Source organism: Osmerus mordax, chromosome 24, assembly GCF_038355195.1.
Source record: "Osmerus mordax isolate fOsmMor3 chromosome 24, fOsmMor3.pri, whole genome shotgun sequence".
Taxonomy (NCBI): Eukaryota; Metazoa; Chordata; class Actinopteri; order Osmeriformes; family Osmeridae; genus Osmerus; species Osmerus mordax.
The window spans coordinates 9,920,038-9,944,422 of record NC_090073.1 but is presented as its reverse complement, the minus strand read 5'-3'; the positions used below and the strand labels follow the sequence as shown (position 1 = coordinate 9,944,422).

Genomic DNA, 24,385 nt, shown 5'->3' with positions numbered 1-24,385 from the left:
GAGCTGAGAAAAGATACCTTTAAACATATATTTATTAAAAGTTACTTAATCCATGCTCCCTTGTGACTAATGATCTTACAATTAACCACAGATATATAATGTACCCTGAAAGTAAATATTTGCAACGTCCCACAAGATTGATGGAGAAATGGGTAGTTTTTTTTCTTAATTTCTAAAGCCATGATATAATTGGCAGTGAAAGAGAAATTAATCATTAAAACAGAGTACCTGGCAAACCCTCCCTTACAATAGTGTGTGTGTGTGTGACTATGTTGACTCCTGGCCCTGTTCCAGCCTAGCGAGGTATCGCTGTAGCAGCCTACTGCAGTTTGTTGTGTGGCTCCCAAGGAAACAAGTCGGAGGAGCAGACCAGCGTCTGCCGTAAGAGGAGTTCGACGACACGTCCTCTCTCCAAAGAGATGTTTATTGTCCTTGTGAAACACGGTGAAAGGGGGGTTCCTCCATGATTTACTGTCAACGTCCCTCAGAGGGAACACCTGCGAGGGAACACTAGCAATAGATTTTTTAACACTGTGTAAAAGTTGGCTCAGCTTTGTCACCTGTGGTTGTATGTAAGCTTTCTGTTCTAAGTTTTACATTTGAGGCCTGGAGATTTGGTTCCCCCTTCCCAACTCCTGCCCCCCACCCTTGTCATCAGGGTTTTTTTAGCCAGTTGGTTTTTGCTGTGTATCCCTCGTCCTGGGGGACTTCCTGTACAAAGGAAGTGTTTGTCTTGGGTCTGTGGACCCAGTGACTGCTGTATTGATAAGCCCGTCGCTATAGATAATAAGGCGGTCAGTCATGCAGCCCAGAGATCAAGTATAGCATTGAAATTAAAGAGGAATTCCCAGCCCTATTGCGTTACAGGCCATGTGTGTGTCCCCACTCTCCTGCCCTTTGTCCCTGTCATGGGCAGTAAAAACAACAATAGTAAGTTTGATTTCAAAGCGCCAGGCCAAGGTGGATGGTGCAGGGCTATCGGATGACCTTGACTTGAATGGTGTCGCAGAGTTTTTGAAGAGGTGGAGTACAAGCCCCGGCCAGTTAGCGACCCATCAATCACAAGGACAAAGAGCACTTTTAGTGAGAATAGTCTTTTTTTTTTTTTTTTTTTTTTTTTTTTTTTGCTGTTTCAGTGGATTTGAATTGCTAACTGAAATAGGTTAGCTTCACACCGCTGTGTGAGCCTTTGTATAAAATGTGAATGTGTGCATGTGGACGAAGCTAATAGTCCTGATATATAATATATTATCCAACCTTGCAGTTGAAAGCCATAACTTTTAGCAGTGTAATATTATTTTTGGCTTATTACTAGACACGGGTTTCATGGCTAGCGTCTGAGTCTATAAAACAGATAGCCAAAGTATTATGTATTGTGTTGGCCCACAGAGTATATTTCACAGCTGTGCTCCGTCGCAGACTATGCCATGCCTGCCACAAGTTTGTTGTTTTCAGTGAGCCACTCAGAAAATATGCTCCACAGATTCCCTGCTCTATGATCTACCAGATAATAGCTCCGATTGCAGTATCATTAACATCGTCATTATCGGCGGGCTGTAATATTTTGGCCAATGAGAGAGCGGGGAACGTATCATTCCACTTCTGAACTTACAAACACTTGACGTCCGGAGGGCGTGTATGTGAGAGGATGTAATCTGACGTCCAATGAGAAGCTTCTCTCCCCCCATCCTTCAATCCCCCCCAAACAGAAATCCATACGAGTCTGCCATGGAATCTGCCCTCCCAGGCCACTGTGGCCCCCCCAACCCTCCTTATTTTGCCATCGTTACTGGAAGTGCCCCTCTTTAATGGTTTCCTCTGCTCCGCCTTCTAACCAACAGCTGCAGGAACCTGGGAGCATCACAGCAATGTGGCCTCCGTAGCGTTTTCAGAGCAGATGAAAATGGATACGTCTAATCTAATCTCTCCAGACGGTCTCAGGGCTATCTCTGTTGTCGCTGTTTGCCTGCCTTACCCCCGAATACATTTGGAAGACATTTGGGTTGTGGACTGTCACCGGCGAAAACATCTATCATTTGGATTTACTCCCGGTAATATAAGGAGTTGTAATAAGCTTTGTAGTTTGTATCAAAGTAACAATTCCATTATGTGGAGGCCATCTGGGAGTCTGGGGGGGGGGGTTATGAAATACAATCGTAATGTTCTGCTGTTCTAAGGAAAAGCACATTGTGGCTGCTGTAGATTCATGAGGGGGAAGATCACTGTAGAGATTCTGTACTTTCCGCTTATAAGGTCATCTCTCATGCATTGTTCTCTATTGTCCAAGTCACAGAGAGACACTTCAACACCCAAAAGAAGGCAACGTTTGTCACGTCAGCTCCCACAGTTGGATGGGATATCGGCGATGAAGCACGAGTTCTCGTGATGGTAGAGACGTGTGATTGGCCCTCCTCCGTCCCAGACCAGCGGGCGTTGTCACTCAGCCCCTTGTTGAGCTATTTGCTGTGGGCAGAGTCTCACAGCATGACACACCTCCCCACGGAGCCGGATAACCCCAGCCTCGTTTTAAGACCCTTGTCACCAGATAAATTGTGTAATCCACAAAGTAGTGGATTGTCAAGGTTTGACTTTATCTCAATATAAATGGGGCCCATTGTCTCCTGTGACATCACGACTACTTGGACAACATGGAGGGTTGTCTTGAAACAGAAGCTGTTTACGATGGGTTGACTGGAAGGTGATGATGTTCATGTATACGGCTACTGTATGGTGATGAGCAGAGGTTGGGGTTAGGTTACGATCTTCTGGTTTTATAGTGTACCAGGTTGGTGGTTTATAGTGTACCAGGTGGTGTTTTTACAAAACCATAGTTTAAAGGTACTGTAGATTAAATGTAGACAGTGGTTTCAACTGTTCAAACAACAGTTGTGCAAAAGTCTTAGGCACAATAAAAATAAAAAAGGTTAAGGAAAAATGCTTTAAGAAATAATTAAATTAAAAAAATGTAACAAAAAGTTTAGCAAAATTGCACTTTTATACTGCTGCACAAATATTTTTTTTTTATTACATATATTTCTTTGATTAAACGTTGCATTCAAATCTGATACACTTAAACGAAAAAATGCAGCAACATTAAATTTAGATTGACTATAATTCTAATTTATTTTTTACTACAAATAGGTACGGTACAAAACTTTCTGCATCACTATTAGTATCCTCAAGCTGTAGCATTTAATTGAAGAAATACAGTATGACATTATTTGTGTATTTTGGGTGCCCAAGACTTATGCACAGTACTGTATATGTGTCCAAACTTTTGACTGGTACTGTATATATATATATATATATATATATATAATTATTATTTTTTAAACACCAGCACCATCTTTGTTTGTGCTGTTGCCATAGGGAGAAGATCAGGCATCGCTGTTATCACGCGCTATTTACCTTTTTTTTTTTCGTCCGCATTCCTTTCAACCGTAGCCACTTGATATCTGCTGCAGAGCACCTGCTTATCTTCCGCAGCAGGAATCTCGTTTCAGCCGTTAGCGGACATCGCAATAATGTTATTCCTGCTCCTCCCGTCCGCAGCCGTCGTTTATCAGGATGTCATGAGGCACATGGGCTCGCTTAAGAGTCAGGAACCATTTAACCTCCGTGTTCCAAAGCACAGAGAGTCTCCAGGTCCAGGGTTGGCCCTCAAGGAATGTACACCTGCCCTGTTTGGGGAGGCTGTGTTTTTTTTTGTTTTTTTTTACCGTTGAGGCTGGAAATCAACACTCTTGAAAATACCAAACACACAGTGTTAGGAGCGGCCTGTTGTGTGTTTATTATCAAGGAGAGAAACAGGTTTTAGTTTCAAAGAAAACATCCCGAAAGAATTTCTAGTATAGATATAAAGTTCAAGATGGACGAAAGTATAGAAAACCCTATGAGTGATGACTTGGATTAAACTTGTTTTTGAAAGGGATGCTTTGCCAGAAAGCTTTTTGTTGCCAAGGGGGAAAAGCAGAGGTACTTAATTGATATTGTGAAATGTAAACCAAAAATGGACCACCGTGTTGCAGTGTCTGGCAGATGTGTGGCTGCAGGTGGAACCACACCAGGAGCAGAATAACTCTAACGTCAACAGATCAGGCAGGCTTACCAATTTCTCATTATTGGATAATTCAATGCGTCTTGGATCTCTGGACTTTACTCACTTCATTCCTCATGCATCAGTACATTCATGTGAGGCCACTGCTCCTTGATGAGCTATTTCAGGTTTCCAGTTTAGATTGTTGCTATCAAAACAGTTATCTGACACCAGTCTGGCTCTGTGTATGGTAACGATTTGAGGTATGCAAAGTTGGAAGGTAGATACATGTGTCTGAAAGTCTTCCTCTGACATAATCACTGAATACCTTTAGGTATTCGTCGAAGGAAGAGTCATTAAAATTACAAGATACCTTTCTATATTGTAGCCTGACACGTGTCAGAATAGCTGACGAAGTTACTGACGCACTTGATGAATTACGATTCCCAAAGAGAGGATGGAATCAGTGACAGTAAAAGAAGCCTTTTCAATCCCTTTTTGGTCAGAGCAGCCCGAACTCAGATCAGTGGAATCAGAACACTCACGTCTCCCAGCAACACGGAACACATTCTTTAGAATCTTCTTTGTTTTATCGCTACACACTGGCCTGCCTGGCTGTGTATTATTACACCTGAGTCAATATCACATGCCATCTCTCCCACTTGGGTCAGTTCGGAGTCTTGCGAAGGCAGGCCACTGCCTTCTAACCCGGTCTCTTCCTGTTTCCAAGCCAATAACATAGTCCCAGGCCCCCCCTCCTTATCTGAAGAGGAAGTGCAGAAATGCGTGTTTGTGATTCGTATCTTGAAAGGACCAGCTGCCCACGACAACTGGGTTTCAAACGGAGTAACGTAGTCTGGTCTGCCCTGTCTGCCTGGTCTGCCGTGATAGATACTGTTCCATCCGCATGCTGACAAATTGAGTTCATAGTTCTGGAAATCTGGGCTCCTCAAATTCTCTGCATATTTTTGTTGCATTGTAATGCCTATGAACAGTTGCCAGACATGGAGACAGTTTGAAATAGACTTGTGTCTATTGCCAAAGAAACAAATGTAATGTTGTGAAATATATATAATGCTAGTATGGATGTCTTGTTTAATGCCTAGAATTTGATCCTTGGTATTGCGCAAGATTTACATGTAAAGCATATTTATCATCTGCTCATTCTTTTATTTGATTTGCTTCTTATTCAGTTGGAGTGACGAAGGTGTGTGCTGTAGGTGATTACTGTTTTTTACAACTTGCTTCAGGGAGCGACAGTTTAAATGGTGTGTGCACAGTCAGCGACTGTAGTTTTCTTTGGCTGGGTAATTATTCATTGATAAGTAGCTTTCAAACTGTTGTACCTGCGTCCTACACACCCCAGAGCAGTACTATAACGTGCCGGAGCACTTAGTAATGCAAGGACAAAAAACGGCCTAGAGGAGGGTGTGAAAAAAACAATCACAGGGCCATGTTTTGGAGATTTAGTTTTTATCAGTATTAAGTCTATTTGCAATATAGGTGGTGAAACTGCCAAACGTGTTTGCTGTAATAAGCCCCGTGGCTTACAGACAAACAGGATAAAGAATGCTCACGTCTGCGTTGGCTTGGCTTCTTCATAGAAGCGTCTTGCCTATTTGTTTTGTAAGGCGCAGTATCAGATTATAGCCCACAGTATTACGGTGTTTTTTGTAGATGTGCTTTGAGTTAACATCGATAAAGAAGACTTGGAAAAGCCATGTTGTAACATGTTTTGCACTGTATAAAAACTAATTACGCAAGAGCGTCTAAAAGCTAACCTAAAAAAATCAAGGAAACATTTGATTTGATTTTTTTTTTTTAAGTTAGCTAGGGCTTTGTTAAGATAATGATGTCACAAAGCCATGGCGATATAATAGAACAAGTCCAATCTTACTGATCTACCATCTGAAGTAATACAAGCCCAGACAAGATACCACACAGTTCAATATAAGAGAACGTTTAGGCACAATACCAGACTGCCTATTCCATGCCACTGTTAATCAACGGTTGCTTTGCAGTAAACATACGAGAAGAAACTTTGTTCAGAGCATTCCTTCATCCCTCCCTCTCTCCACATCACCTATCTACTCTCTACTCATCCCTTCCTGTGTGGCTTTCATTTATCAGCCTTGCATTTCCAGCAGCCATCTGGCTCAGCTGATATCACAGCGGTGGTCTGGTTGTAGGAAGGATATCTTCTCCCGCCTGACAAACATCTGCTCATCTTGTCCTCAGCCGAAAAAAAACATAGACTGATATTGAGTCATTGAAAACCAGGAGAAAGGGTGAAAAGATAAACATGTTTTTTAGCTCGGGAGGCATTAAGCACCGCTCACAAGGCCAGACAAAGTTAGTGTTGTCTTAGAGCACAGCCTCTTTTTTGGAGTTATTTTAGAGCCGCGGCAAGCTCGGATCAAAGGGAATCACAGTCACTATTATTCTTCTTCTTTCACAGCGCCAAACTCAAGTGCATTTCATGGTTTAGAAAACATAGTAAAAACACTGTGAATTCCTTGTGCCGTGAGGCAACAGACACAGTTTCTGGGTCTCACGGCCGGCCCAAACGAGAGCTCCTCTGAAGTACCGACGGCCAACTAAAACAGAATCCTATTTGAACACCTATTTCCACTGGAAGGGAGGGGGTTACAGGGCTCCAGCACTTTAATCAGGAGCTTAAAACAGTCAAGCCTTTGATAAAGACTCTGCTCTCTGCGTTTATCTGAAGGGTACGCTGGCTTATGTCATCCGCTTTGATCCTGCTTTGGGGAACATGGTGTTGGACAAATCTGTCCAGAAGAGCAGCCGGTGATAAGTTATAACACGTCAGATTGTGATGTAGTGGAGTAAAATACGGGATCATTGACAGTTCCTCTCTTGAGGTTGTGTGTGTGTGTAAGATTGTGTGTTTGTACACTCTTCTTTGCCCTTGGTGGAAATGCGAGGGCCGTTTGTTTTAGTGAGCGCTGTCCTGAGGCTCCCCTGCTGACTGAGGAGCTGTGATGGGTTAATGCCCTCTGATGTGCTGGGGCAGCAGTGTTTGCCTTGGACACGTTCCTGGTGATGAGGCCCCAGTATCTGCTTCTTGGCAGGTGTCATGGACGACTGCTCGAGGATAAGGCTGATAGTTACCATGCTGGAATCTTACGACGGACTGCAAGGGTTTATTTGACTCTCCTGGTGTTTAGACCAAGCTGCATGCAGCAGTGTAGAGACAAAACCATCCTGGGCATCTGCTGTTAAAGTGTATGTCAAAGTCTCACGTTTGATTGTCAAAAAGCAGCTAATGGTTAGCTTGGCCTGTTTAGTTAGCATCATTTTAGGCATTGCAAACCTCATCCGTTTTGAGCTCTTAAAAGGATTGTGCCTGTATTCAACTCCCCCCCTCCCCCATCTCAAGTAAAGGGGAGATGGAAGACAATGGAAATTTTGAAAAAACCTCTGTGTCTCATTAGACAAGACCAGGATTAGCTGTAGCTTCCTGTTAGTGACAAACAGCAGTCAGACCAGCCTGTGATGTTGGCTTTCAGGCAAGACAGTCACCTTTTTGAAGGGCTACCTCAAACAAGCCAGCCAGGGGGGGGCATGGTTCCCCTCCAGTGACACATCAGGACTGTCACTTACACAGAGCTCAAATCCAGCCACCCCCTTCTCTCCCCCTAGAACCGGCTTGGGGGATCATAAACGCATACCCAGAAAAAAGGGGGCTTGCAAAGGGGAAATTTACGATAATGGGTTGTAAAATAACATTCAGATGACGGAGCAGAAGTGCTCTGGTTTGTGTCACAGTCCTGTGGTCATTACGGTGCCTTTCGTTAATGACAACAGGTGGGAGTTGTTTGCTAAAGAGCCTGTTGCACTTGACCCTAGTCGTGCCAGCACAAAGCACTTGGCCTTGGTTCATTTATTTATTGCCACCCTGATCTGAACAATTTGTCAGTCCAATTGAGAAGGATTTCACCTGTAATGGCTACCAACTGACTAAAACACTGCAAGTTCCATCAACAGTTTTTTTAGGGGCGTTGAGCAGATGTTTATTGACTATTCTGCCTTTGCGAAAGTTACATTTATGTTCAATGAAATCCAGGATAGAACGTTGTATGCCCCCGTTATTTATCATGTAATGCTTTCTTTATAGATAATATATTACTGTATAAATACTGCAGCGATTTGCATATCATGGTTATTGATTGATTTTATTTTATTAAGCTTTTCAATAAATCGATTAGCCATGGCAAGGGATGTTATAAGTTTAGTTTGGATATGACACAGGGAGACTTGATGTGGAGTCTGATCTTGTTTGTTTTAAGTAAACAAGATGTTCCTCACGACATTGACAGGTTTTGTTTAAGGGAAAGTCTCACAGTGTTGAATAAATGTTTTCACAGGCACCTAAACTCGTGTTCAGGCAAGGCCATCAAGGTGTGTAGCGTTTTAACCCTTGCCAAGAGTAAACAACTGTAATGAGACGTTCTTCAAACAAACATATCTCATTGCAAAAAGGTTGTGAAAAAAATACGTAAATGAAAGAAATTCTGTTACTCAATTTCTGGGTATTTAAGCTTAGCCAGACATGACAATTATTTAAAAAATAGTGCTCTAATGAGGTAAGAAAAAGTTGAATCGTGAATAAATTATTCACATGAATCATCACTAAAATACCACTAATCTAAAGATAAAATAATTAAGTTACATCAACTCTTGGACTGTTCCACATGAAGCAGCAAACTAATTCTTCAGCCAGCCTTCTGACTCGAAAGCTCTGAAATGGTTGGCATTCTTTTCCTTTTCTCTCCAGCATATTTAGTCCGTAACAAACAGGCTTTGAAAGCTTCTGTCAACAGTAGAAACACAGGATAATTTGATGGGAGTTTGTTTCAGGTCAAAAGAATTAACCTTAAGTGGTGTGCGTGGCTAAAGTTGGATCAATCAGACAAGAAGCATGATCGTCAGGTCTTTCAAGATTTACTTAAGGCCCTCCCACTCTTAAAAACCCTCTTCGGTTAATTTTGTGTGTCCTGCTTGGTATGTGTAAGGTTCCCTCCTCTCCCTGCCACACACCCGGCTAGTTTCCACTCAAGGAGAAGGCACGTACTTCCAGATGGGCTCACCTGGGGGTGTGGTGGGGGCCGGAGGATGCAGGGCTGGCCTGCAGGCTCAGAGATGGGCTGACCTGGGGGTGTGGTGGGGGCCGGAGGATGCAGGGCTGGCCTGCAGGCTCAGAGATGGGCTCACCGGCTTAGCTGTGGTATGTTAAAGGGATAACTCACCCACAAGTCAAAATGGGTCAAGATTTACATACCAAAATAATGTGGTAGGAAGTTCCCACCCCACATGCAAATACAGTAACCAGTGTTATTTCGTTGAAAAAAATGAATAGATTTAGCATGTATTGGCTTTAGGTCTTACTTTGTCAGTGACGTAAGGTGGATGAAGCACACCCTTCCTGGAATTGGGAACAACTTCACACTATACACTATTTAAATGTTGCCATCGCTGAGGTGGTAGTTTTTATTTATTTCTCTCAGTTCGTAGACTGCTGGTGAGGTCATCTTTGCGGCTGCTTGTTTAATCTCATTGGGGTAAACAAAAACACACAAGCATCAGATTATCTTATTCAATCAAACAAACTGTCCTTTGATTCCTGAAGTTTATTTAAAAGCCCAATGGTTCACTCTTGATCTTGCTTATGAATGAAGTCATGTTCCTTGCCTCAATCCTAAATATAGTCCTCTTCAGACTCGAGCCTATCTGCGTCGCAAAGGCCTAATCATAACCTTGTTCCTTCACTGTGTTTATTTTAGTCCACTCAACCTTTAATTACCAAACTCAAAATCTATCTTTCACAGGTCTTTCATTTGTTAAATTGTTTTGACCACCTAAATTATTATATGCATTCAGCTTCCAATAAAATGTTACCACATTTGGAGCGTTGATGTGGACATATGGACAGCTTGCGGGCCGTGGTGCCCCCCCTCACCACCGAACCTACTGGAGAGCTTTCTGCCACGGTATGCGCTATTAGTTGGTTGTCTGCAGAGTCGCTTTACGAATGAGATCTATTTTGGTCATTCTAACTTAAATGTTGAATTTGTTCACGCTATGGATTATGATTGTAGCGTTAGAATCCCAAATTTGACAAGTTATAAACACGCACAATCCCCTAGAGTTCCTTGTAAAATGTACAGACTTTTATTGCCTGAAAGTTCTTTCGCCCCTCCTATCTATGGATACCAAAAACATGACTGTTTTTTTTTACACAATTTCCTCCACAGAAAGGTTCATCAGAACAGTATGCATCATTGTTCTCCCTTAAGAAATGTCTTCCCAGTACAAAACGACACAATCTCTCACATGAACAACTTAAGTGACACTTGTTTCAGCCTTTTGTGTTAGCTCTGCTGTACCCAACGTTCAAGCAGTCATCTGTCAGTCTTGAGTTCTGATAAGGCCGCTCTGTAAACACTACGCCTGTGGCTTTGGAATCTGTCCACGGACATGAACGTCCAATAACACTGCACCTGTTTTCTGAGGTCTGTTAACCAGAGTAAACAATAATCACAAAATGGCTTCTTATTATATAGTCATGTCTGGCTCTATCAAAACTTAAATGTGTTTGGCTTCCTTCCGAGAGCTGTGTCCTGCCGTTGCCAAGTCAACGGCGCTAAACTGCTGGTCCGCTTCCTCCTCCTCCCTCTTTGTTACCCACATGCCCAACTCACTCGCAAATTCACAGCGATGTTCTTCTTTTGAAAGATAGTTTCAGCATTTTCATGCTTTATTGGACAGTTACAGTTGTGTGACAGGAAAGGCAGGCGGGCAGGCAGAGAGGGAAAGAGGGAGAGAGGCAAAGCTCAACGTACACCATAACGGCCTCAGCACCAAGCCCTAAAACATGTGAGTTGCACACCGAAAGGTCCTAGCTTGAGTCAATTATATTTCTAAATGTTAACAGACCTAATACTGTACACTGAAACGTAATCATGTCACACACAGCGAGAGGTTACAAAAGCATGGCTCTCATTAGCACCTGGCCTGGAATCAATATTGTGTGTGTGTGTGTGTGTGTGCATCTCATAAAGCAGTATCAGGGACGTGTAGAAGCAGTCGCCAGCTTCTCTACCCAGCTGAACGTGCACTGGGAGCTGATGGTTAGAGTCGCCCCCTTTCCAATCCCAACAGTCCCTCCTCTCCTATAGCAGGAGCTGATGGTTAGAGTCGCCCCCTTTCCAATCCCAACAGTCCCTCCTCTCCTATAGCAGGAGCTGATGGTTAGAGTCGCCCCCTTTCCAATCCCAACACTCCTTCCTGCCTTGGACCAGCGTGGCGTGAGATCCGCACAGCACCAGCCAACATCAAAACATCGCAAATCTATTTTAGGTCCATATAAAATAGGTCTCCTGTGTTTTCTTTTGGAGATACCGTAGGTTGTGATGCAGTAATGGCTCAGTGGAGCACTTGTAATAATGCATGACTTACACACTTTGAACAGAGAGCTAATTGTTTTGCCGCTTCAAAGTTCGATCCGGTAGACTTGTTAACATCAGACTGTGCAAATCATCTCAGAGAAAATGACACCCCCACCCAATGAGTTGCAGTCATGGTTTTTAATCTCTCCTGCCCTCAAAGGATTGTCCGCTCTGGGTCAAATGAAGACATTTTCCCACAGTCCACTTGGAAGTTAAATCTTATGTCAGAATGATGGATGCTTGCTAGTTGTGCAAAAGATTAACAGAAACCATTGTGTGGAGAGCCAGATTCAGCCGTCCACAAGTACTCAGATGGAGAGCAGTAGTGCAGGCTTGTGTTAGGAAGAGAATATATCCAGATACTGTGGAAGGGATCAATACTGCTTTAAGGATAATTGAGAAAAGTTTTTGCCTTGTACATTGCTGAAATATCTTGTCATTAGATGTTATGCTGGCTCTTAATGTGTATTATACACAAGTTGATTTAGATTGGATAAGAACTCCCCAGTGAAGACTTGAGTCCCTTACCACAAATCTCCCCGAGGCCCAGAAGGGAAGATGACAAGGGTTGTTTTGGCTAAAGACGGCATTCTTCACATTTTTGCTGCGGAACAAACACATTAATGATAAGGGGGTCCATTGTCACCATGTGGTCATTTGTCACCGAGGACTTAAACACATTATCAGCACCAACAGGAAGATGATGTGTTTACTGTGGATTTGATTAACAGCTCTTATTAGTTTAATTTGCCAAGTATTCCATCAAATCTGTATTCTATCATGGGCTTGTTACTACTGCATTAATGATGTTACCAGTCCAAATTCTTATGATTTTGGATTAAATGTTCTTCTAACCTATGTGTGATGGTATGTAACAGACGTAGCTACGCTCCGTCACAACAAGGTGTCGTTCCCCACTCGCTGGGCTCGAACGCACAACCTCTGACTTGCCAAGCGCGACCACTACCACCTACGCCAAAGAAAAGCTAGCTATTCATTGACGCGGGTGGCCTGTTACATACCTGAGGAGTGAGTTTCACAGGTTCACACCCGTTACGTTTGCAACGGGTGTGAACGGGTTGTTTACATTGGTAAACATTACACAATTTTATTAGGTTCATAGTATATAAATATATACAAATGATGGTGTGTGCACAGCCCCCAAAGCTTGGTAGAGTCATAGGTAAGATGTTGAGGAAACGGCCAATGATTTGGACATTTATAATGTGCTTGGTTATGGTTTTCACCCTTGTGATGGCAAAGCACACAGATTGATCTGCCATGTTCTACATTTTGTTTAACTTTTAGAAATGTTTTTTTAAGCCTTTATTTGAGGCTCAACATAGAAGACTTTTATAGTTTGTGTTGAACAAAGTAATCAGGAGGAAGCCTGGCTGGGTCCCCAAGAGCTTTCTTTCAATGCGGACCACAAAGAGGTTCTCACTGTGACAGCTTGTGGACATCTATGCTGTCCTTGGATCCGAGCACAGACATGTAGTCAGTAAAAAACAGGAATTAGAGAAAAACGCTAAACCCCTTAGTCTCACTTCTTCTGACAAAAGCACAACCAAACCATGTCCAAGAAAAAGAGGGAAAGAAAATAATTGCTTCTCAAGGGCTTTTTGGTGGGTGTGGGTGTGTGGGTGTGTGCTTCACAGAGGTAACTCAAAGGACAACCCCCTCAACACCCCCCCGCCCTCCCCTCTTTCTTTCTTTCTTTCTTTCTTTGCCTCTCTTCCTTTCTCCTCCCCTCTGTGTCCTCTGCCTTCTCACACATGCTAACACACAACCCACCTGAGGAACACTGCCTCTGCTTTCTCACACATGCTAACACACAGCCCACCTGAGGAACACTGCCTCTGCCTTCTCACACATGCTAACACACAGCCCACCTGAAGAACACTGCCTCTGCCTTCTCACACATGCTAACACACAGCCCACCTGAGGAACACTGCCTCTGCCTTCTCACACATGCTAACACACAGCCCACCTGAGGAACACTGCCTCTGCCTTCTCACACATGCTAACACACAGCCCACCTGAAGAACACTGCCTCTGCCTTCTCACACATGCTAACACACAGCCCACCTGAAGAACACTGCCTCTGCCTTCTCACACATGCTAACACACAGCCCACCTGAAGAACACTGCCTCTGCCTTCTCACACATACTAACACACAGCCCACCTGAGGAACACTGCCTCTGTCTCTGCCTCGTGGGACAGGGGGACATCTCAGAAGCGTGTCTTCCACAGAGACGGTCTCCGTGGCTCACACGGCCTGTCCTCAGAAGGAGAGCGCTGGCCTAGTGGCCTCATGTAGCGGGTGGCCTCATGTAGCGGGTGGCCTCATGTAGCGGGTAGCGGGTGGCCTCATGTTTGAAGGTAGCGGGTGGCCTCATGTTTGAAGGTAGCGGGTGGCCTCATGTTTGAAGGTAGCGGGTGGCCTCATGTTTGAAGGTAGCGGGTGGCCTCATGTAGCGGGTAGCGGGTGGCCTCATGTTTGAAGGTAGCGGGTGGCCTCATGTTTGAAGGTAGCGGGTGGCCTCATGTAGCGGGTAGCGGGTGGCCTCATGTTTGAAGGTAGCGGGTGGCCTCATGTAGCGGGTAGCGGGTGGCCTCATGTTTGAAGGTAGCGGGTGGCCTCATGTAGCGGGTAGCGGGTGGCCTCATGTTTGAAGGTAGCGGGTGGCCTCATGTAGCGGGTAGCGGGTGGCCTCATGTTTGAAGGTAGCGGGTGGCCACAGGTGCAGACAGCCTGTGTTTGACAGAGGCTCCCAAAACTAGGCTCTGATTTCACCTCCTGAACTCACCTGGTTTCTGACGCGTGGGAAAACTGGAAAAGACTTCTTTGTACCAGGTAAAATAGACACACACCAAGACACCTACCTAGAGCTGTTTAGTGAAGAGAAACCAGACTTATTATTTGGATGGGAGCCATTATTGGATGGGGGTGATTGAGGGCCCTATCTTAGTTACATCTCTATTTGGGGCTCCAGTACCTGCCAGTTAGTCAGATGGTTAGGTGACATTGTGGAGGGTAGGGTTCATTCATACTGGGGGCAGGCACAACTCTGTTTACTGCACTTGGCAGGAATGTTAGTGCAGTGTATAGTGCAGTGTATTTGAATCTGTCCATTTAATTACAGCTGTGCTCAAGTTTTCTTCTTTTTCCCTGACGTCCAGACAGCTGCTGTGTAATTTGGTGATTGTACCCTTCATGGCCATATTTCAGATCTTTCTCGCTCGGACCATAGCTGGAAAAGTAGCGCTGAAATGCAGAGGGCTGTGTTAAGAACAGGGTCGTTTTGATCCGTATTTAATTGCTCCATTAAAGGATTCCTTAGTTCTTTTGAAGGCAAGTTAAATAAACAACAAAATCCCGTTTACTGTAAAGTATGAGTAATGCAACTCAAATACCAACGTTCGTGTTGGAAAACTCCTCTCGGCATGTGCGCAAAAAGCTCAGATAATGAAGGTAACAACTTGATTTGCAGCGGACCATTATGCTAGTATCAAAGTTAAGTGTTTTCTGGAAGTGCTGCAATAGGGAAGACCATTGGTGACCTGCTGCACCTTGTCTTTGAGAATCGGTTGTCCACAAAACGGCTGCAATCTCTGTAATCGCTCCCCTGAAATGAAAACGCACGTGTGTGTGTGTGCATTCCCGAGTCTCCGTTCTGGTTTGTGGGTGTTGGTGTCTGGTGTGAGTCTCTGTGTTGCTCAGAGAGAAACTGCCTCACTTTTGTCACCCTGCACATGAGCCTTGAAATGTATCCTCCGAGCTTGCCTGGTTAACTTCCTGTGGCTGCCAGTAATGACAGGTGTGTGACAGGAAGTCACCTTCCACATCCCAGGAACGCTGAAGGTGAAAAGCCGCTGAACAGAAACCATGCAGCCACCATCGTATATATATGTCTTAGTTCCAATTATTGCCGACCAATTACATTCACTGGCTTCTACTCAAAAACGGGTTAAAACATCCGTCTTGAACAACAGGAAGGGAGTGTCCTCGGAAATAGAGTTGTTGGTGGTAGCAGTGTGGGGACTGGAGAGGATGGGGAAGGTGTCACTCCTGCACAGCTGGGCTGTGGGTAACTAAGGATGGTAATTTGAAACAGAGCGCTAGGATTTGTCTCCAACCAAGATGAAGTTGACTCATTTTTCACCAGTGCGGTTTCCCTACTTGCGGTGTTAAACCACTTAGCCAAAAATTGATTTCCTAATTTTACAATTAACGCCAATGACCAACAACAAGTGTTGATTAAATGATTCATTTAATGTCCCATCTATTAAATTCTAAAACATCCAGTTTAATGACAAGTCCAAGTCCATGTTGTGTAATTGGGCAGCAATGTTAAGTTGCTGTTGAGTTTAAATATACATCATTTTATATTATTCAACATAATCCAGCACATAGGGATGGATTCTACATCAGATGGTGATGTAGGCTTTATACCCTTTTCACAGAGACCAGACCCAGCTAAGACTACCAGAAGTTTCCTAATCATATAACCAATATTTTGACCCATTCCCCTTTTAGGAAAAAAAATACAAAGGCAAGAAAAACCTCAACTTAGATGTTTGAAGCTCATAAACAACATCTTGATAAAAGCTGACTTGGTTTAGTGCACCTGCACAAGCAACTGTCTCCCTATGATCAGGTTGGACTCCGTTGTTCCTACTAATCTGCTCTTCACATCAGAGTTTCTGTTTGTTTTGTTTTTTTGTCAAATCTGGCTATCGGGCAAAAAAAAACTAATTTAATCTCTTCCCCACCCTCCCCACTTCTATTATAAGAAGTCATGAGCGGGCCAGTGAACTGAGATATGGCAATGTGTTTCATACAAGCCCATTTCAGAGGCTGTGCTATTTTATTGCATGCATAATTAACATGTTGGACACACACACACACACAGGCTACAACAATCGGAGATTCTGAAACTCCTTGTTAGTAGAGACTGACTTGTGTCGGGTCAGGTCTGGTCTGGTGAACCACAATCTTTGTGCTCTGCTTGCTTTCATACAGGTGGTGTCTCGGTTTAACAAAGAAAAGACTTCTCAAACAATATAGTTTTGAACAGTAGCCCGCAGTACATAGAATTTTACATTCGTTGGCAGAAATGCTTCTGGTTCAAACGAGCTGTGGGACTTTCTCGGGCTGGCCCCCGAGGCATGCTGGGAAGGCTGTGTAGCGTTAAGTTTAGTTTCTGCGGGTGCAAGGGCGGGGAAGTGACTCTCGGGGAAACAGAGTGACCTGGTTACTGATGGGGTTATCGTGCACTGGCTTTCAACACACACAAAGATAATTCAGCTGGAGATGCTGACCTGTAGATATTGTTGGATAAATTAACTGAATGCCAAACAGCATGGAACTTTCCGTTAAAATATATTACTAGAGTGACTTTGCTCCAACTTTTCCATGTTGTAGCTTTATCTGAGTAACCATCTAACATTTGACACTAAACTAACTGATTCTGTCTCTAAACAGGATAAGGTACAGGTTTAAAAATGTCCATCAGGATTAATGAGACAATAATCCAAGTTTTGCATTCTTTGGCAAGGTTTTCCCAGATTAAACAATCGTCATGTCGCTCTGTTGCAGCGCTCCACATACTTTGTGCTAAACTTAAATTTAGTTTCCCACCAGTAATTTGAAAGCCAGAAGAATGTGGAAAATGATTGTTGGAACAGAGAGGGAGGGATGATGCGCCTCGTTTTGGTCACTTTGGTGTCTGAAATCTTTAGCTGAGGCAGCGTTTGACCACATGTGCCAGACTGGCTCACTATTCTCAACCAAGTCATTCCTCTCAGAATTCAGCCATGAGTCTAATTTACGATAAGGCATTTCTTCATCTTTTTAGTTTTCTTCTTCTATGCTTTTGCGGCACAGGAACTAGACATATGCTGCTTGAGCTCTTTCCACCTGTTGCTGTCTCTTTTTATTGAAGATTTTTTTTTGCCTTCAATTATGTTTTTTATTTTTTTTTTGCCTATAATTAATGCCTTGTTGGACAGTTTCAGTGAACAGTCCTGCATGCCCATTCTCCTCCGGCGAGTTGTGGAGATCACCCTTCTCGTCAGGGCATCACGGTGCAGCTGTGAGCCGCTCTGCTCTGGGCTGGGCCTGGGAGTCCTCCAGCTCAGCCTGGACGCTCTGATGGGAAGGCCCCGCTCCCAGGGCAGCACGGTGTGGACGCCGTCCAGATCATTCAGTCTGCCTCGCTCGCTACATGTAGGCGTGCAGGCTGAGTTTCTGTACGTCGACCAACGCTGAATTGTTTTAAAGATGCTTGGAACCACGCCATTGGGACCTTGCACACAGGCAATCAATGATTTCTGTCTATGAAGCAATCAGGAGAACATTAGAAAAGTCTAGGCTATATGTGGGACCAAATGAAGGGAGGTTTTAATAGAATTTCGAAAACACCATTGCGAGAAGCAGGATAGCATTTTCTGATTCGGCGTGCCCTGTAATTTAAAGTATGTGGGTTCAAGCCACTTATTTTGTGGTGGAGTCTTTACTGGCGAGTTCTCTGAATAAGGCCGTGGACCAGGCGACCTCAGGGGTCGAGCTGTAGCTGCCTGATTGACCGAGCCGCTTCGCTTTTGGTATCTGGCCATGGTTGTCCTGCCCTCAGGGCTAACCTCACTGGGCGTAGCGTCCCAACCCACGGCTGTCCGGGAGAGCTGGGCCGAAGGACACCTGCTCCTGGTTTTTATTTATTTAGTTTCCTGCACAAACACCCATGCAAAACTGTTTATGCATGCAGATGGAGTGCACATGCTGTAAACAAATGCCCTCCCGTTCTTTAAACCACTTTTCAAACAACGTTCAAGCTCGTTTTCAGTTTTTGTCCTCTGTTTAACATCTGTATTTTAATGGATGCATTTTCTTGAGTCGGTTTGTCATACCTTGCTTGGGATATGTTACTTTTGTGTTTAAACAGAGCTGAAGTGAGGCTGGGCCACATTTTTTAACAGATTAGTTGCAGCCTGCATGCTCTCCGTAAATATCTCATATTCCTCTCCTATTTTTTTATCAACAGCTAAAGACACTATGCTCTAAAATGCTAGAAAAGAATACAGATATAAAGTTTAACCACCGAGGAGACCGAGTACTCTTTGGGTATGGTTTGGTTGTGCATTTTTGTTTCTTTCGCCAAGACATCTGTCTAGTGACACGCCCTGTAATTATAAGTGAGGAAACAGCTTCTTTTGATTATTTTCATCATTATTGCCTGCGTGTGCATGCAAAATCCAGCCTGTTAAGACCATTATGATAAACAAGAAAACATTTCACTTAAACCGACTAAAGTAATTTAAGAGTAAAAATGATTTCCTTTTTAAGCTGAGGAGAGATCTCCCGCTACATTGGGAATCTTAGACGGCGGCACCACAAAAAATGTGCTGTCATATAAATTGCAATATTTCTCTTTTATGTATGGAAGAAACAATGTGCGAACATTCCTCACTGACACTTAGAATGTTATGGTTACAACTTGTAAAAGAAGGAAGTCCTCTCTTCAGGCAAAGGTTGAACAACGTGAATTTAAATCTGACAAACATCCTCTTGGAGCACGTAGTGTTATGTCAGGTGTGTGTGTGTGTGTTTGCACTGTATGTGTATGTGTTTATACTGTATGTGTGTGTGTTTGTTAATGTGTGTGTTGGTTTGTGTGTTCATCCTGATCTTACTACGGAGCGTACACAAACATCCTCAGCCTGGGCTCTCATACAGCGCCTCACATCCAGCCTGTCGTTCTGTTGAGGAGCAGCCAGGGTGCAAAACTAACTTTTTTTGTCCACCGGCCAAATGGCTAGTAGTCAATAGGTAACCAAAACAGGACGTGTGTTTGAGTAGGTCTCTCCAGAAACAGGAAATGTGTTTGGGTAGGTCTCTCCAGAAACAGGAAGTGTGTTTGGGTAGGTCTCTCCAGAAACAGGAAGTGTGTTTGGGTAGGTCTCTCCAGAAACAGGAAGTGTGTTTGGGTAGGTCTCTCCAGAAACAGGAAGTGTGTTTGGGTAGGACTCTCCAGAAACAGGAAGTGTGTTTGGGTAGGTCTCTCCAGAAACAGGAAGTGTGTTGGGTAGGACTCTCCAGAAACAGGAAGTGTGTTTGGGTAGGTCTCTCCAGAAACAGGAAGTGTGTTTGGGTAGGTCTCTCCAGAAACAGGAAGTGTGTTGGGTAGGACTCTCCAGAAACAGGAAGTGTGTTTGGGTAGGTCTCTCCAGAAACAGGAAGTGTGTTTGGGTAGGTCTCTCCAGAAACAGGAAGTGTGTTTGGGTAGGTCTCTCCAGAAACAGGAAGTGTGTTTGGGTAGGTCTCTCCAGAAACAGGAAGTGTGTTTGGGTAGGTCTCTCCAGAAACAGGAAGTGTGTTTGGGTAGGTCTCTCCAGAAACAGGAAGTGTGTTTGGGTAGGACTCTCCAGAAACAGGAAGTGTGTTTGGGTAGGACTCTCCAGAAACAGGAAGTGTGTTTGGGTAGGACTCTCCAGAAACAGGAAGTGTGTTTGGGTAGGACTCTCCAGAAACAGGAAGTGTGTTTGGGTAGGACTCTCCAGAAACAGGAAGTGTGTTTGGGTAGGACTCTCCAGAAACAGGAAGTGTGTTTGGGTAGGACTCTCCAGAAACAGGAAGTGTGTTTGGGTAGGACTCTCCAGAAACAGGAAGTGTGTTTGGGTAGGACTCTCCAGAAACAGGAAGTGTGTTTGGGTAGGACTCTCCAGAAACAGGAAGTGTGTTTGGGTAGGATTCTCCAGAAACAGGAAGTGTGTTTGGGTAGGACTCTCCAGAAACAGGAAGTGTGTTTGGGTAGGACTCTCCAGAAACAGGAAGTGTGTTTGGGTAGGACTCTCCAGAAACAGGAAGTGTGTTTGGGTAGGTCTCTCCAGAAATAGGAAGTGTGTTTGGGTAGGACTCTCCAGAAACAGGAAGTGTGTTTGGGTAGGACTCTCCAGAAACAGGAAGTGTGTTTGGGTAGGACTCTCCAGAAACAGGAAGTGTGTTTGGGTAGGTCTCTCCAGAAACAGGAAGTGTGTTGGGTAGGACTCTCCAGAAACAGCTCACCTCAGCACGTCCGGTGTTCTCATCTCCTACTCAAGCCCCGCTGTGTGAAGTCTCCAAGTCAAGCAACCCCTCCCAGCTCGCCCCGGCCCTCCCCTTCACAGAACGCACACACACACTCACTCACTCACACTCACACACACTCAGTCACACTCACACACACACTCACACAATTTTCCCCCTTCAAGGAATATCTAAAGAGGGGCGAGGGCAGAGCCTGCCAAAAAAGTAGAGTCCGACCTCAAACATTCCTGTCATACAGGCCATGTTTTCATTACCCCAACAAATTGACACAGTTGTTAGTGATGGCCCAGGATTCCTCCTAAAGTGCAGCCCACCAATAATAAACGGGAGGGGCTGCTGACACCCCAGCACACCTGCACAGCTCTCTGACAGGGCAAGACTGTTCCCAGGACAGGGAGGGATGGTGCTGGGGGGCGGGGGGCTGGGAGGGCGTTGGGCATGAAGAGTGAGGGGTAGATGGGGGGGGGTGTTCACAGGGAAGAGGGGCCAGGGGGTTCCTGGTAAAGGGTTATCCGTTAGGGGGGGGGGGGGGCTGACACCCCCTCCACCCAGGCCCCCGTCCACACAGACACACACCCACTGCAGATGCTTGCGTCAGTGGAAAAGCCTCTGCCGTATAGAGAAACCACCGCTGTGCGTCAGGGCAGCTGTGTGATAGCAGCCATCCCCTCCCAGCAGCCCTGCTCTCCCTCACTCCCTCCATCTCTCTTTCTTTCTCTCTCTCCCTCCCCCTTCCCTCCATCCCTCTCTCTTTCCCCTCCCTCCATCTCTCTTTCTCTCCCTCCCTCTCTCTCCCTTCCCTCCCTCTCTCTCTCTCCCTTCCCTCCCTCTCTCTCCCTCTCTCTCTCTCCCTTACCTCCCTCTGTCTCTCTCCCTTCCCACCCCCCCCCCTCTCCCTCCCTCTCTCTCCCTTCCCTCCCTCTCTCTCCCCTCCCTCCCTCTCTCCATCTCTCTTTCTCTCCCTCCCTCCATCTCTCTCTCTCTCTCTCTCTCTCTCTCTCTCTCTCTCTCTCTCTCTCTCTCCCTCTCTCCCTCCCCCTCTCTCCCTCCCTCCCTCTGGCCCTCCCTCCCTGACTCTGCTGGAAAGATAGGCTGTGCAGAGAGGACGAGAGTGTTTGTTCACCTGTAGCCTGGGGGATCAGGGAGGCTGTGTGTTCTCCCTGCTGGGTAGGACTCTCACTCTGGGAGTCACACGCTATGCTGCACGTTGTACACACACACTCACACAACCACACACACACACACACACACAGGATGTCAGGTTGCCCTGCCATTGTGTCCCCACCTGTAGGACATTGTCAGAGCACAAAAGAGCAGCCCAGTGCATGTCACTATGCTGTCAGCCTCTGCCCGCCTGCCGGGGTTTGTATAGTCACACACATCTGTGTTCCTAGAAGGGGACAGGGGAGGGGTGGTCTTAGCCTTCAGTGATTGCTGACACCAGTGTCAGCCTTCAGGCACCAAGAGTCCACACCGGCTGTTCCACAGCAGTTTAGAACCGGGAATTGCCAGAATTTGGGTTGGTTTCGCTGGAGATGGGGCTGGGTGCTCTAGCTAATCTCTGTGGGCAGTGGAATGTGATTGGAAAGGTGACTCCAATGATTGGTTCTACTCCTGCTGATTCTCTCCCTCTCTCTTTCTCCCTCTCTCAATCTCCCTCTCTCAATCTCCCTCTCTCCTTCCCTCCCTCTCTCACTTCCATCTGGTGAAGTCTTTTCAAGATTGACTGCGGGAGCACAGAAGCCACCAGATAGAGTAGCAGGCCCGGCCCCCGGCCAGCTGTGAACCAGATAGCATCTGTTTAAACACTACAGAAGAAGAGCTCTCTCTCATGTTTTAACACCAGAGAAGAAGAGCTCTCCTCCATCTTTAAACACCAGAGAAAAAGAGCTCTCCTTCATGTTTAAACACCAGAGAAGAAGAGCTATCCTTCATGTTTAAACACCAGAGAAGAATAGCTCTCCTCCATGTTTAAACACCAGAGAAGAATAGCTCTCCTCCATGTTTAAACACCAGAGAAGAAGAGCTCTCCCACCCTGCAGTCCTGTCCTCCGACCGGGATTCACACGGAGAACAGGAGATCCCCACCCTGGATGATCCCTAAGTCTGGCTCATCAAAGCATGTTTTGTTTACCAGCCTGTTATCAGTGCGCCGCCCAGACAGAAACATTCTCTCCACACCTGAGTGTGAAGGATCTGCCACCAGTTTCCCCCTCCTCAGTCAAAGGCCTTATCAGTACCAACCATTTCAAAGTGGTCTCGTCACCTAGGGGTACACCAGTCCGGGTCTTTTGATTTTCTTGAGTTTTGACGAGGAATCTGTTTATCTTTTTATTCACTCGCTTTGTTTAAGTTTCCCTACAGATGTGGTTTGAATTTACACTAGACCTTTAGACTTCAAGGGACTAGCGTATGGTGGCAGCAGGCAGAGATTGCTAAACAGATAGGTTAGAAGAAAAGAACAAGGATGAAAGTGCTTGCTTTGGGATTCCTATCTGTAGCGTTTGGTGAGGGGCAACACATTTACACAACATTCACATTGTGGATGAGTTTATTGTTCCTCTGAACTTGCTGCAGCCAAAGAGCCACCAAGCTAGAATTTGAGGCCAGACTTCAAGACCGTTTTTTGAGCCTCAGAGTTGAATCGCTTGCAAGCGTTCTGCCGTTGCTCTGAGCAGCATGTGTCACTTCCTGTCTGAGTGGGAGTCTTTGTATCAGAGCTGTATCTCCATGAATAATGTCTGCATCCTCTTGGTTGTACTCAAAGCAGGATGATCATAATTATTTACCCAGCGTTTCCTTCTCTCTCTCTTTTTACAGTCAATTATTTTTATAAGGGATCGAAATGCTCTCGGACAGGAAATATCTGGCTATATAGACTACTCCCACAGACTGAAAACTGAAGAATTCGAACAATATTTCAGTGGAAAGAAGAGGCTTCTGCCAAGATCAACGGATTTAAGGTGAGCCTGCTCTTACTGTAGCACGTCCATGTTGGTTGGGAGAGCTTGCGGCTCAACAGATTTTGACAAGTTGGGCGCAGAAACGTTGTTCTGCTGGATTAGAGACCCAACAGGCTTAGACCTGGGCTGTGAAAATGACAGACTTTGTGGTGCACGACAGTGTTGGTCGTTGTGGCCTGACATACCTTTCAGCACCGGGTTTCAAAACAGACACGCAGTCCTGCTTGTGACTGGCTTGTGTGCGAGCGGCCCAGGGCAGGCAGGATGTAGTGGTGCCTGTGTGCGAGTGGCCCAGGGCAGGCAGGATGTAGTGGTGCCTGTGTGAGAGTGGCCCAGGGCAGGCAGGATGTAGTGGTGCCTGTGTGCGAGCGGCCCAGGGCAGGCAGGATGTAGTGGTGCCTGTGTGAGAGTGGCCCAGGGCAGGCAGGATGTAGTGGTGCCTGTGTGCGAGCGGCCCAGGGCAGGCAGGATGTAGTGGTGCCTGTGTGAGAGTGGCCCAGGGCAGGCAGGATGTAGTGGTGCCTGTGTGCGAGTGGCCCAGGGCAGGCAGGATGTAGTGGTGCCTGTGTTCGAGTGGCCCAGGGCAGGCAGGATGTAGTGGTGCCTGTGTGAGAGTGGCCCAGGGCAGGCAGGATGTAGTGGTGCCTGTGTGCAAGTGGCCCAGGGCAGGCAGGATGTAGTGGTGCCTGTGTGCAAGTGGCCCAGGGCAGGAAGGATGTAGTGGTGCCTGTCACATCCTGCCTGCCCTGGGCTGCTCGAACACAGGCACCACTACATCCTGATGAGTGCTGAGAGAGACATTTGCAAAGCGTCTCCCGTGTAAATGGA

General features: G+C 45.5%; 1 protein-coding gene across 1 annotated transcript in view; it reads left to right on the top strand.

The window, feature by feature from the left end:
• The window catches only part of cfap299 (cilia and flagella associated protein 299), a 55,518-nt gene that overhangs the window by 20,632 nt on the left and 10,501 nt on the right, over positions 1-24,385 (top strand). The window contains exon 4 of the mRNA XM_067228297.1: positions 23,415-23,557. Within this exon, the coding sequence (XP_067084398.1) occupies positions 23,415-23,557 (143 nt within the window). The remainder of the gene's footprint in view (positions 1-23,414; positions 23,558-24,385) is intronic.